Source organism: Ranitomeya imitator, chromosome 2 (genome assembly GCF_032444005.1).
Source record: "Ranitomeya imitator isolate aRanImi1 chromosome 2, aRanImi1.pri, whole genome shotgun sequence".
Taxonomy (NCBI): Eukaryota; Metazoa; Chordata; class Amphibia; order Anura; family Dendrobatidae; genus Ranitomeya; species Ranitomeya imitator.
In genome coordinates, this window is record NC_091283.1 from 809,331,934 (window position 1) to 809,347,001 (window position 15,068).

General features: G+C 43.5%; 1 protein-coding gene across 1 annotated transcript in view; it reads left to right on the forward strand.

Annotated features, from left to right (window-relative positions):
* Positions 1 to 15,068, forward strand: part of CFAP46 (cilia and flagella associated protein 46) — a 239,476-nt gene that overhangs the window by 132,606 nt on the left and 91,802 nt on the right. Inside the window, exons 32-36 of the mRNA XM_069753829.1 lie at positions 1,797 to 1,945; positions 2,341 to 2,439; positions 8,533 to 8,629; positions 12,251 to 12,394; positions 12,551 to 12,751. Coding sequence (XP_069609930.1) covers positions 1,797 to 1,945; positions 2,341 to 2,439; positions 8,533 to 8,629; positions 12,251 to 12,394; positions 12,551 to 12,751 — 690 coding nt within the window. The remainder of the gene's footprint in view (positions 1 to 1,796; positions 1,946 to 2,340; positions 2,440 to 8,532; positions 8,630 to 12,250; positions 12,395 to 12,550; positions 12,752 to 15,068) is intronic.

Here is a 15,068-nt window from a genome sequence, read left to right on the forward strand (position 1 = left end):
GGGGCACATTCACATGCACCATGTACAAGCACCTGGGGCACATTCACATACACCATGTACAAGCACCTGGGGAACATTCACATACACCATGTACAAGCACCTGGGACACATTCACATACACCATTTACAAGCACCTGGGGAACATTCACATACACCATATACAAGCACCTGGGGCACATTCACATGCACCATGTACAATCACCTGGGGCACATTCACATGCACCATATACAAGCACCTGGGGCACATTCACATGCACCATGTACAAGCACCTGGGACACATTCACATGCACCATGTACAAGCTCCTGGGGCATATTCACATACACCATATACAAGCACCTGGGGCACATTCACATACACCATGTACAAGCACCTGGGGAACATTCACATGCACCATGTACAAGCACCTGGGGCACATTCACATACACCATATACAAGCACCTGGGACACATTCACATGCACCATGTACAAGCTCCTGGGGCACATTCACATACACCATGTACAAGCTCCTGGGGCACATTCACATACACCATATACAAGCACCTGGGGCACATTCACATACACCATGTACAAGCACCTGGGGAACATTCACATGCACCATGTACAAGCACCTGGGGCACATTCACATACACCATGTACAAGCACCTGGGGCACATTCACATGCACCATGTACAAGCACCTGGGACACATTCACATACACCATGTACAAGCACCTGGGGCACATTCACATGCACCATGTACAAGCACCTGGGACACATTCACATACACCATGTGCAAGCACCTGGGACACATTCACATACACCATGTACAAGCACCTGGGGCACATTCACATACACCATGTACAATCACCTGGGGAACATTCACATGCACCATGTACAAGCACCTGGGACACATTCACATGCACCATGTACAAGCACCTGGGGCACATTCACATGCACCATGTACAAGCACCTGGGGCACATTAACATGCACCATGTACAAGCACCTGGGGCACATTCACATGCACCATGTACAAGCACCTGGGGCACATTCACATGCACCATGTACAAGCACCTGGGGCACATTCACATACACCGTGTACAAGCAGCTGGGACACATTCACATACACCATATACAAGCACCTGGGGAACATTCACATGCACCGTGTACAAGCACCTGGGGCACATTCACATGCACCATGTACAAGCACCTGGGGCACATTCACATGCACCATGTACAAGCACCTGGGACACATTCACATACACCATATACAAGCACCTGGGGCACATTCACATGCACCATGTACAAGCACCTGGGGAACATTCACATGCACCGTGTACAAGCACCTGGGGCACATTCACATGCACCATGTACAAGCACCTGGGGCACATTCACATGCACCGTGTACAAGCACCTGGGGCACATTCACATGCACCATGTACAAGCACCTGGGGCACATTCACATGCACCATGTACAAGCACCTGGGGCACATTCACATACACCATGTACAAGCACCTGGGACACATTCACATACACCATGTGCAAGCACCTGGGGCACATTCACATACACCATGTACAAGCACCTGGGACACATTCACATGCACCATGTACAAGCACCTGGGGCACATTCACATGCGGCAGATTTGTTGCTGTATCTGTGATTGTAATTCAGTTTCATTCATCCGAATGAGGATTTCCGCAACGTTCCTCCAGTTTTATGTTAGTCATAGATATGACCGTTTTAGAACAGACGTTTAGTAACGAAGATTCCTGGGCTTTAATAACTATGACGATGTGTATTACGCCTTGTGTTACAGATGTTCAGTCTTTACTACCTGGATTTGCTAGTAAATCAGTTGCAGAACATCTCATTCACTCACCTGAGCCTCCCCGTTCTCCAGTTTGAAGAAGTGATTGCCCACGACGTTGTGCAAAGTAAAAGCCTCTCGGATCTCTATCACCTGAGGTCAGTACAATCTGTTCTCACGTGTATTTAGTAGAGAATCTGTCAGTAGGATCACCCCTCCTAACTTGTGTTCATGGTCATGTAGGTCATAGAAAGTTGAATAAAATGATACCTCGATATCTGCAATCCGATGTTTTATTCCAGAGAAATTCACATTTTTGTTAATATGTAAATGAGCTGTTAAGATCTATGGGCGGGACATAGATCTCCCAGATAATCTGCCTCCTGAGCTTTTTTTATTATATATGCTACAACTTTCTTACATCTGTACGTAGATGGATCTTTTTGGAACGTGTTTCTCCCGTCCAGGGATATTACTGACATATAGACATGTCGGTGCACATCATGTGAAATGAGAATAAGTCCTGTACATTTTTCCGTCCTCTTTTTAATAGACTTTCTCAAGTGTGTACCAGCCTAAAGTTGTACCACGCCGTCAGCTATCACCAGAGTGCAGCCGGGAATGTGTTCATTAATGAATACGAGCAGATAAGGTAAAGCCTCCATTTTTACTGTTTTTCTTGTTTTCAATGTGACTTAAAATCCTTCATTTGTTAATTAGTTTAGGATATGAGCTTTACAGAAAGACATCAGAAGAATGAAAAGTACTGTTAATTCTCTCACATTTTCCCACTGAAGTGGCCCTCATTAATTGCTGCAGAAAAATGGAAGCTACTGTCTCCTTTGGAGGTTTTTAAGTTTTGAAGTGTTCAGGATGTCTTAGGAAATAAGGGTTTACTGGGTCAATTGCAGGAGGTTAAAGGGGAACACATGGCCCCAAACATTAGGGTTCATACAAAATAAACAAAGCACGTACCCTCCCCAGTGTCAGCGGCATCTGTCTTTGTCTGCGCCTTTCTCTGTTTACTTGGTGCTGCAGTGATTTTACGACTACAGCACATATCACCGCTGCAGCTGATCGTTGATCTCGGCAGCTCTGCTGATAGACTGCAGGAACCATTCAGCTCAGTAATTGGCTGCAGCGGTGATTGGTTCTGCAGTTGTGACATCACCGTTGCAACTGATCCACAGAGACTGGAGCAGCACCGGAGAGTCGGATGAGTATCTGCTGTGTTTGTTGATTTAATATAGACAAGACTTTGCATTTGGAGACCTTTTTTTTAAAGTTGAAAACCCCTTTAAGATGAAAGAAGTCTCTTCCAATCAGCTCAAATGATAATTCCTTCAGGGGGCAAAGTGGACATCATAAGATGCCCTCTTTACCCCCTGCAGATGTATTCACTAACGTCTATATAAAGGGGACCTGAAACTTGATTTATGCTGCCAAAAACTACTGAATCATGAATCTGAGTCCGGCTGCACAACTGCAACCAGGTATATTTATATCTGAAACGCTACTTTAAAGATCCATCCAGGGTCCATAGCGGAAGACATGACTAGTCCGGCTCTTCCCAGTGCGGCCAGAGGTGATTGACCGGTCTCTCGCTTTCGGAGGGACTTGTCAATCACCTGGAGTGGTGCTGGGAGTAGCCGGCCAGGGGCGGCACCAGACTAATTTGGTCTCCAGCTGCGGGCACCAGCCGAATCTTTAAAGTATATTTTCTCTGAAGCGTATGAGCCTTTTAGAGAGGAATATACCTGACTGCAATCGTGCGCCCAGACTCAGGATCATGCTGCCCACAATCTTGGACATTTACAGCTTATCCACTGATTAGGACTAATGTGTCTAATTAGTGTAAGTCCCACCTTAGAGAGTCACATCTAACTTGAGAACTATACCCCACCCCGAGCTGCTGTGAACAGAGGGATGACTGCTCCTGCGCTGCTCCCTCCATTTGTTTCTATGGATATTCTGCACACTTGCTCAGCTTTAAACCAATAATGTTGCATTTTTGGCTGGTGCAAGGAATCGGCTCTAAAGACCCCCATACATATTAGTTAAGAGGCATATGAGCGATGGTTTTGTTGACGGTAATCTCTCCCGACTCCCCCATACACTCGCCCGAGCGTTCCTCTGTTCTCGGAGAGAGCCACTGCCAGAATCTGACAGCAATTTACCTCCCGTAAAACAAAAGGTTCTGCCAATGAAATCTCCCAGTATCTGTCCTTCTCCTGGGGAAGACTCGGGGGGCCCCCATACACATTAGACTGCTGGGCGATCCTGCCGATATCGGGGGGTTTAGACATCTTCGGACCAGTGTGTATGAGGTCCCGAATTGTACCGGGACCCGTCAGATCTGACGATTTGTTTGTTCTAGTAAACATTTATGTTTCCCATGCCTTGAATATTCTGAAGTTTCTTTTCTTAGAACTTTTGAAAGTTTATGTTAAAGGGTGTGTTACTGCGACCGACTGGGCTGACAGATATTTTTTAGGGTCATGCCCCCATCTGGTAACACCCAGTTGTCAGTCCATTTCCACATTTCTAGGAGGATTAGCAAAGTTATAAGAAAAGATGCTCCAGAAAAATTCAAGTCATGGGAAACACAAGTATTTACTACACCAAGCAAATACAGCTCTGGCAAAAATGAAGAGACCACCACATCAAATCCCTGTCATGGGCAGCCCAATCTCCAGACCCGAACCCCATTGAAAACCTCTGGAATGTAATCAATAGGATAATTGATAATCACAAGCCATCAAACAAAGAAGAACAGCTGACATTATTGCGCCAGAAGCAATATGAAAGACTGGTGGAAAGCATGCCAAGACACATGAAAGCTGTGATTAACAATCATAGTAACATAGTAACATAGTTAGTAAGGCCGAAAAAAGACATTTGTCCATCCAGTTCAGCCTATATTCCATCATAATAAATCCCCAGATCTACGTCCTTCTACAGAACCTAATTGTATGATACAATATTGTTCTGCTCCAGGAAGACATCCAGGCCTCTCTTGAACCCCTCGACTGAGTTCGCCATCACCACCTCCTCAGGCAAGCAATTCCAGATTCTCACTGCCCTAACAGTAAAGAATCCTCTTCTATGTTGGTGGAAAAACCTTCTCTCCTCCAGACGCAAAGAATGCCCCCTTGTGCCCGTCACCTTCCTTGGTATAAACAGATCCTCAGCGAGATATTTGTATTGTCCCCTTATATACTTATACATGGTTATTAGAGCGCCCCTCAGTCGTCTTTTTTCTAGACTAAATAATCCTAATTTCGCTAATCTATCTGGGTATTGTAGATCTCCCATCCCCTTTATTAATTTTGTTGCCCTCCTTTGTACTCTCTCTAGTTCCATTATATCCTTCATGAGCACCGGTGCCCAAAACTGGACACAGTACTCCATGTGCGGTCTAACTAGGGATTTGTACAGAGGCAGTATAATGCTCTCATCATGTGTATCCAGACCTCTTTTAATGCACCCCATGATCCTGTTTGCCTTGGCAGCTGCTGCCTGGCACTGGCTGCTCCAGGTAAGTTTATCATTAACTAGGATCCCCAAGTCCTTCTCCCTGTCAGATTTACCCAGTGGTTTCCCATTCAGTGTGTAATGGTGATATTGATTCCTTCTTCCCATGTGTATAACCTTACATTTATCATTGTTAAACCTCATCTGCCACCTTTCAGCCCAAGTTTCCAACTTATCCAGATCCATCTGTAGCAGAATACTATCTTCTCTTGTATTAACTGCTTTACATAGTTTTGTATCATTTGCAAATATCGATATTTTACTGTGTAAACCTTCTACCAGATCATTAATGAATATGTTGAAGAGAACAGGTCCCAATACTGACCCCTGCGGTACCCCACTGGTCACAGCGACCCAGTTAGAGACTATACCATTTATAACCACCCTCTGCTTTCTATCACTAAGCCAGTTACTAACCCATTTACACACATTTTCCCCCAGACCAAGCATTCTCATTTTGTGTACCAACCTCTTGTGCGGCACGGTATCAAACGCTTTGGAAAAACCGAGATATACCACGTCCAATGACTCACCGTGGTCCAGCCTATAGCTTACCTCTTCATAAAAACTGATTAGATTGGTTTGACAGGAGCGATTTCTCATAAACCCATGCTGATATGGAGTTAAACAGTTATTCTCATTGAGATAATCCAGAATAACATCCCTCAGAAACCCATCAAATATTTTACCAACAATAGAGGTTAGACTTACTGGCCTATAATTTCCAGGTTCACTTTTAGAGCCCTTTTTGAATATTGGCACCACATTTGCTATGCGCCAATCCTGCGGAACAGACCCTGTCGCTATAGAGTCCCTAAAAATAAGAAATAATGGTTTATCTATTACATTACTTAGTTCTCTTAGTACTCGTGGGTGTATGCCATCCGGACCCGGAGATTTATCTATTTTAATCTTATTTAGCCGGTTTCGCACCTCTTCTTGGGTTAGATTGGTGACCCTTAATATAGGGTTTTCATTGTTTCTTGGGATTTCACCTAGCATTTCATTTTCCACCGTGAATACCGTGGAGAAGAAGGTGTTTAATATCTTAGCTTTTTCCTCGTCATCTACAACCATTCTTTCCTCACTATTTTTTAAGGGGCCTACATTTTCAGTTTTTATTCTTTTACTATTGATATAGTTGAAGAACAGTTTGGGATTAGTTTTACTCTCCTTAGCAATGTGCTTCTCTGTTTCCTTTTTGGCAGCTTTAATTAGTTTTTTAGATAAAGTATTTTTCTCCCTATAGTTTTTTAGAGCTTCAATGGTGCCATCCTGCTTTAGTAGTGCAAATGCTTTCCTTTTACTGTTAATTGCCTGTCTTACTTCTTTGTTTAGCCACATTGGGTTTTTCCTATTTCTAGTCCTTTTATTCCCGCAAGGTATAAACCGCTTACACTGCCTATTTAGGATGTTCTTAAACATTTTCCATTTAATATCTGTATTCTTATTTCTGAGGATATTGTCCCAGTCTACCAGATTAAGGGCATCTCTAAGCTGGTCAAACTTTGCCTTCCTAAAGTTCAGTGTTTTTGTGACTCCCTGACAAGTCATGGTTATTCCACAAACTATTGATTTCTGAACTCTTCCTGAGTTAAAACATTAGTATTGTTGTTTCTAAATGATCGTGAACTTGTTTTCTTTGCATTATTTGAGGTCTGAAAGCACTAGGGTTTGTTTTTTTTTTATTTTATTTTGACCATTTCTGCTTTTCAGGAAAAAAAAATGCAAAATGTATTGCTTGGAAATTTGGAGACATGTTGTCAGAAGTTTATAGAATAAAAGAACAATTTACATTTTACTCAAAAATATACCCATAAAGAGAAAAATCAGACAAACTGATCATTTTGCAGTGGTCTCTTAATTTTTGCCAGAGCTGTATACAAATCTGAAGGGTCCCCTTAGAGTTAAGGCCTCCATATACATTGGTCTAAAGTTGTCCGAACCCACCGATATCAGTGCATTCAACCGGCAGTCTAAGGCTAGAGTCATACGACTGTATCTACTCTCATACGAGAAAATCAGTCCAATTATGCCAAGCACAGTCTGATCCCAGTTTGATCACAGTGTGATTCAGTTTTCTTGGCTGTGGAGAAGATGGGAAAAATCGGATGTGATTTGAGAGTGGTCTGATTTTTTTTTTTGACGGACTCATTGACTTGCATGGTTGAATGCAATCTGATTTACGGATGCAAATCGTACATGCTGTGAATGTTTTTTTCCGATAGACTCATTCTGAAGAAAAAAATCGGCATGTGCACGGCCCCAAAGAATAACATTGGCCCGAGTGCGATCTGATGTTTTATCAGATCTTACTCGGACTGAAAATACAGTACCTGCCCTTATGTATATGAATTGTACAAATATTCACTGTAATAGACATGTCCAGGAAGATTTCAAAGCGTCTTTATAGGAGGATTGTTATCTCACAATGTCATGGATATTCCACAGCATTTACTATACAGACTTATCTGGAGTGGCCACAGGTCCTCTATAACTATAACTTAATTGCCATTTAATTGAATGGTTTTCCATGTCACACTTATTAAAGGGAATCTCTCAGCAGGTTTTTGCTATGTAGTCTGAGCACCGCATGAAGTAGGGGTTAAATCACAGATTTAAACAAGGTGTCACATGTCAGGCTGTGTGCTGTTGTTAACTTACAGTGAAGGTTTTATCACCTGGCGATTATCATTGCCTGGACTACAGCAGTTTATGCATGTTAGTCAGACTCCGCCCCTTCCTGTGATAAGCGCCTCACTGTCTATGGACTTTGTACATACAAAGCCTGGTGTGGGCGGGGTTAGCTTTCTCAGCTCTGCTGCATTGCTAAATCTAAAACTCTGATTGTGTCAGAACGGCTACACCCAGTAATTTAAGTGATACATCGTTGGAGTCAGGGTCTCTTTGCCTACATCATGCTGCTCTCATGTGATGTAGCAAAATCTCCTGACAAATTCCGTTTAAGAGCTGAACCATAGTTTTGATGTAGATATACAAAGTGCCCTGATTTTTACACTACCACATTCAGAGTGCTGCCTCTTGCCCTTTCCATATGACTCAGACTAATTGTAGGACAGTACAGGTAATTATCACTTTAGTTGGAGATGTTTGGTATAAAGCTCTGTTTTGGTAAAGGTAAATATACCGTATCTATAATTCTTCCCAATCTTTGTCTTCTGATTTACGTATCTGAAATGGTGCCTTATAGCTGTAGGCAAGAAATATCTGAACTCAAAAATGAAAATCAAGATGACAGTAATGTCGCTGGAAACCGGGTTAACCCTTCAGTGAGCTGCAAACAGAAGGTAAGTGGCGTCATATGCAACATTTTGCCGCCGTGCTGTATGACACCAATTGTTTTAGTTTCATTCCACTTAGCGTCTCAGAGCAAATTTTTAGGAGACTTTTTTTAGGGACTAGTTTTGATCTTTTTTGTTATTTATTCTTTTACGATTTGGCTCAGTCATGGCAGCCCGAGGGGTCTGAATGAGAACGTTAGGTGAGCAGGGAGTAAGTCGGTAAGTGTTTGCACATTGGTCTACACAGGAGAAGTGATACCTTGCAGTTCGCTTGGGCTCCCAATTTCGATAATGGAGCTCTGCACAACCGGTAGCTAGAAGTGCCAAAAAAAGTTATAACAGTCCCAAGAGTTAGTTCCCCCACCCCGAAATCCATCAGCAAATGTTTCTTCACTTTCCATGGTGTGAAAACTCCACTAAATTGGCTCATGTTTACAGTAGGACATATATGTGTCAATGTTGAGGGTCTAAGATGTAAAGTTTCTCCCCGTGGTTGACGTTGGTCATGTCATGCTCCCCTGAGAAATTAAATATGCAAATAGCCTCTTAGTAGAGGTTGACGACTAGAACTATAGCAGCACCTGTAGCGATCCTAAAAGTTAACGTCGACCCTTTAAAGACCCTTGCCACATGACTCTAAAGCTCCTTTTTCAGACATGTTCTTTGGTGGAATTTTTGCCACTCATCAGTGAAAAGCAGGAGAACAGTATGGCTGGGTGGCAGGCCTTTGACAGAAGGTCTCATTGTGGAGAGCACCAAGTTGGAAAAGGGAGATTGAAGTCCATACGATGTTTCCCTGTCAAAGGCCTATCACCCAACCAACCATTTCTCCTGTTTTTCACTGATGATAGGCAAAAATCCCCACACAGAAAACATGCACGGATTTCTTATCTTGCAGGTTTCGTTATGCATTATGTCTAGCCCACATTCCTGACTTGTACTTTACATTTGGAAACATTTTAGTCTAAACACAGGAAATGTTTAATTGTTATATTATGAAATGTTCAAATGTTTTCTCCGTTATGCTGCGACCATGAAAAACCAATACGCGTGTTTCAGTGTCATTCATCTACTCACGTTACAAGCAAACATTTTTTGTTTTACAACTTCTTCAAGCATTCCAGAATTTTTTGAGAAATAGTGACATGAGGCAAAAAAGAATTTTGTGGAAATAAAATACATGACGCGCCTTACCATTATGTCTATATCTAATTTAGATCTAGACAAGAGTTTCATGCTTTCATCTGAGACACATCACATAATGCTATCAAAAGGAGACATTCATTATTTAAAGAGGATTTATCGCTCCTGAGAAAAGCACGAAAAATGACAGCAGATGAAATTAAAAGATATTTCTCAGATATATGTCATTAATAAATCAGAGGATTTCCCTCAGTATTATCAGAGCCCAGGTTATGCATTCATCTTACCAGAGTTAGCACAAAATGTCTTCACTGGGAAATAACAATGGGAGATGGAGGGGCTAAATCTGCTCAACAACTGGATAGTAAATGTAAAATTGTGCTCAGAATTTACAGAATATGGCTTGTTTTTACTTTTTGTTGGCTACGTAGTCTATGGAATACAATGCGAGAATCAGATCACCTATAAATTAGCTATAAGCAAAGTATAGATTTAGTATATTAATTTACTAATGCATCCTAACAGGCAGCGAATCTGCGAAATGGTAATCAGGCAATAATTAACCTTACTTCTCACTAGATATACTAGATATCTAAACTAATAAACATACTGATCAGCTAAACAATTATTAAACTGCGTGCTCAATCAAAGAGTGTTTTGATTTTTTTGATAAAAAGTTATAACTTTATTAAACATACAAATACAAACAAATACAAAAGATAAAACAATGCCTCAAAACCATACAGATAAATCTACTGGCAGGTAGGCGTAGAGCAAGATCTAATACTGGCAAGGGAGCAACAGAAAAAAATGAACATTCCTGGATACATCAGATTTTCCAGTAAAAGAGCATGCTGAGAGAACACCTCCCATATCTACACATCACCAATTTCTCAAAAATTAAGATATCAATATCAACTTTTTACAGGTGAAAATAAGGCGATATGAAAAAATAGAGGCTCAAACAGCATGCTCCATTGTACAAAGCTCAAATAAAGCCTGTTAGATGCACCAAGGTGCTATCAAAATTGTGCACTTAGGAATCTAGTCTGTTTGACACACACACCTTTACAAAATTGACAGATGCTGAAATTCACTGAATCCACTAAAAATATGGATTAAAACAACTGTACACATACTGATTAGCATATTTAGGCCGGATACTTAAATTTATAGCAAAAGGGGCACACTAATTAGAATCTAGACTCATAAAAAATAATTAATGCAACATTGTGGCAACAGCTACCATATGTAACATAACGGCTCCATGGTATTGAGCCATAGTTAAATCATATGCCGGTAAAAAACACCACTGCCACGCAAAGACCACAGTGCGCCTTAAAAATAGCCTAAACCAGACTAAAATGCCAAACAAGCATTGAAGGGTATAGTAAGTACAGCCCAGTAATGTGTCAGCCTAGCAATCTAGACCGGATAAGATGTTATATATATCCTACCGGATGCTACGTCCGCCTAACAATCTAGACCAGACATGATGATGTTATATATTACAATACCCATACATGACAGTGCACAAGAAAGGAAAAACCTAATGGTACATATTACCCTTGGAATGCGATGCTCCCCGCTGGACACCCACGTGGCACGCCGATTCCTGACGAACCCCGACGCGCGTTTCGCGATAGCTTCCTATCTAAAAAGAACCTGAAGACCCACCTCTTCAGACAAGCCTACAACCTGCAGCTACCACCGATCGACCAAACCGCTGCATGACCATCTCTACCCTCACCTACTGTATTCTCACCCATCCCTTGTAGATTGTGAGCCCTCGCGGGCAGGGTCCTCATTCCTCCTGTACCAGTTATGACTTGTATTGTTTAAGATTATTGTACTTGTTTTCATTATGTATACCCCTCCTCACATGTAAAGCGCCATGGAATAAATGGCGCTATAACAATAAGTAATAATAATAATAATCTAAACTGTATAGAAAATATTGTTACTTATCAGCCATGAAATAAAATTGCCCCGTTAATTATACAGCTTCGATGAAGGAGGAGGATACAGCTGCTTCTAAAGATGTAATCTGAAAGCAGAGAACATAGCTGCTTCTAAAAGGTTGCTCTACTTCAGGGAGACATAGCTGCTTCTAAAGGGTTTACCTGAGAATCTCATTGCATTTAAAAAGAACCCACAGCAGATTAAGAAGAAACTATGACAAATTTTAGCTTTGTAGTACAGCACAGATCTCTTTCCGCACAGTTGTATTTCTCAGTTCCCAGGCAGGAAGTCTCAAACTGCTGCCAAGATCATGAGAAAGTGGAGAGCCAACCCTCCCTCTTTTAAAGGGCCAGAGCTATTGTTACTAAATAAATGAGGACATTTCTTATGTTTCCTAAATAGAAATATTTGAGAAAGTATTACATTTTGTTTTGGTTGAATATTCCCATAGATTGATGGGTGCGCTTCTGTCACTTTATCTTTACAATGTTACACATAAATCCTGTTGTGTTTTCTCTACAGTTGCTGAACATACACGTAGATGGAAAGGGATTAAGCGGACTCTCTCTTCCATATCTGTGGCTGGAGAAGGCCGATATACTGATAGACATTGGGTTTTTTCAACCAGCTCGGGTTCTTTTAACACAAGCGTATAAATCTCTCCAGGTGAGACCGAATACCCGAGCCTCTGAAATGCTGTAAAGATGTAATTACCAAATATAAAAGAGAGAAAACAGAGATGAAAAAATGTTATAATTAATAAAATATTTCTTTTATGTGACTCATGGTTACATGTGCCCTCATATTTTACCTTCTTCGCAGGATATTGGTGATGAGCAATACTTACTAAAGTGCACATACCTGTTATCGGTGTTGGCCGTCGGTGAGAAGAATTATGGGCAAGCAAACTCCTTGCTACTGGAAGTCAAAGATCAACCAAGAGATGCCGAAATGTGGTATAAAACCACCATGACCCTCACTGAGGCAGTTCTAGGTGCAAGAAATGAAGGTGGGGAAAAGAAGGTAAGACTTCAAGATGGCATCAGACCTCATCGGTTACTCACATTAGTAATGGAGCTATCTTAACACGCGAGAGGATATTCAGAATTTTTGTTGGGAGGAGATGCAAAGGTTGCACGTTCCACCGTAGTCTATGAAGCAGCCAAATGTTTCCATAACTGCCCATAATGACCTACAAGTTTCTCATAGTTTTGCAAGGGACACATGACCGTTTCTTTGACTAGCCAATGTAATAAAGTCATTCTAGGAGAATCTATTAACATGGACGATGATGGACAATGGCATGGTTTTACTTTCTCCTGATACATGCCATCGGTGGAAGGGGTGGACACCCCGATACACATCAGATGCTTGGCAGGTCCCATAGGTTCTGCCAACATTCATTTATTGCGCTTTAAATGTTCCCATGTCTCAGCAGCAATATTTGCATTGGTATTCACCATTGCAGATATTGTCGTGAAGCCGTGAGAATTCAATGCACCGTGACCACCGCAGGATATATTGATCGGTATTGATTTATGTTGCATCGGTCATTACTCTGTCGCCTCATTGGGGGACACAGGACCATGGGTGTTAATGCTGCTGTCCACTAGGAGGCGACACTATGCATAATCTGAAAAAGATTAACCATAGCTCCTCCTTTGCAGTATACACCCCTGGACGGCGTTAGCCTTCTCCAGTTTTTGCTTAGTGTCGCATAGGAGGCACACCTAAAATTTCATAATCCGTTTTTTTCCACGACGGGATTACAGATGAAGAAAAGTGGGTCTCCTGCGAGACTCCCGGCGAGGCTCCTTCCTCGGCCCCCTATTATAGGGTGCCCGGTTGAAGTCGAGATGGCTATTCCCCATGTCGCTCCTTCCCCAGTCCCTCGGGTGCTGGTTCGGAGTCGAGACCCCCCTCCTTCCCCAATTCCTTTTGGTTTCTGGGTTGAGGTCGAGGCGAGGATAAAGCCCCCTGAAGGTGACAGCACCACCCTCGCTAATCCCCCTCTGGGGGCATTAGGTTGAGACGCCTCAGGTAGGGCCTGTACAGGCAGCACTCTGCAGCTCCCAGCAGCATGGGCCAGCACACGCGCCTGCATCCAGGGACCCCAGCCCAGCTGCGGGCTCCTGTCGGGGCCAGGGGGAGTGCAGGCAGGCATGGTACATCTGAAACACATGGCTCCCTGCGCCCTGTCTCTGTGACAGCAGCGGGGGGGGACCCTTCAGCCCACCCCCCCTACCACTTATAGCCCCACCGCTATCCTGCTTTTCAAATCCGGGAGGGTCCGGTTCAGATCCGATCCCCTCCCGGACTTCCGCGCCGGCCTGGAGCCCTCTTGGGCATCAGGCATCTTCTTTAGGCCGCGGCTTCGGCCTAGCTGAGGCCGCCGCCTTGTTTCTGCCCCCCAGCCCGCCCCCCGGATGACAAATATGACACTCTACAGTGTCATAGAAGGGGCGGATCGAGACTGAAAGGGCGCGCTTTTACACAGCCCTGCCGCTTTTTTCTCCGCTCTCCGCCCCCTTTCTCCTTCTTCCTCTTCTCCTCGGTGGCCATTTTTGCTGCAGGACAAGATTAACCCTGCATCTCCTGGCATCCAGGCCAGCCAGTCTCGGGGGGGCACCGGACTGTGGATCTTCAGCGCTGGACCTAGGGACAAAAACTGGTGGGGTAAGATCACAGCTGGGGTTCTTACTTGGCTGTGATTCCATATTCCTATAAGACCCCCTGTAGGGCCCTCAGCATAGCCACCCCTCTCGTGCACTATGCCATGCTCAAGGTCCAAGAAAACCAGGCAGCACTACTTTAATGCATTCTGCACAGCCTGCAGGACCACTCTCCCCAGTGGCAGCACGTACCCGCACTGCCGGGACTGTATCCAGACTACTGTGTCAGAGCCCCAAGAAGCCCCTACCAATGCTTTGGTGTCTGATGCCACGCCGGAATGGGCTACTCAGATGTTGCAATCTATGACGCAGTCTATAGATAACCTAACCTCCACATTGCTTCAGACTCTGCAGGGTTATGCCTCGGCTATGAACATTACCCAGCATAGGGAGAGGTTGACTCAGGGACAGGACGACCCTGGCACATCCATGTCTAGGTCAGGACGTAAGCGGACCCACAGGTCACTTTCATCTGCATCATCCCATAGCACACAGTCATCCCCCTCTAGGGAGAGACACCATAGTTCCAGGTCACCTAGACCATCCCCAAGGACAGACATTGCAGATCTCCGCAGCGATCCCCGACCAGAGAAGACCTCCGCCCCAGTTCACCCACCAGGGGATGCCTCAGCGATACACAGGATTCAGAAGGCATCTGTGACTCTGAC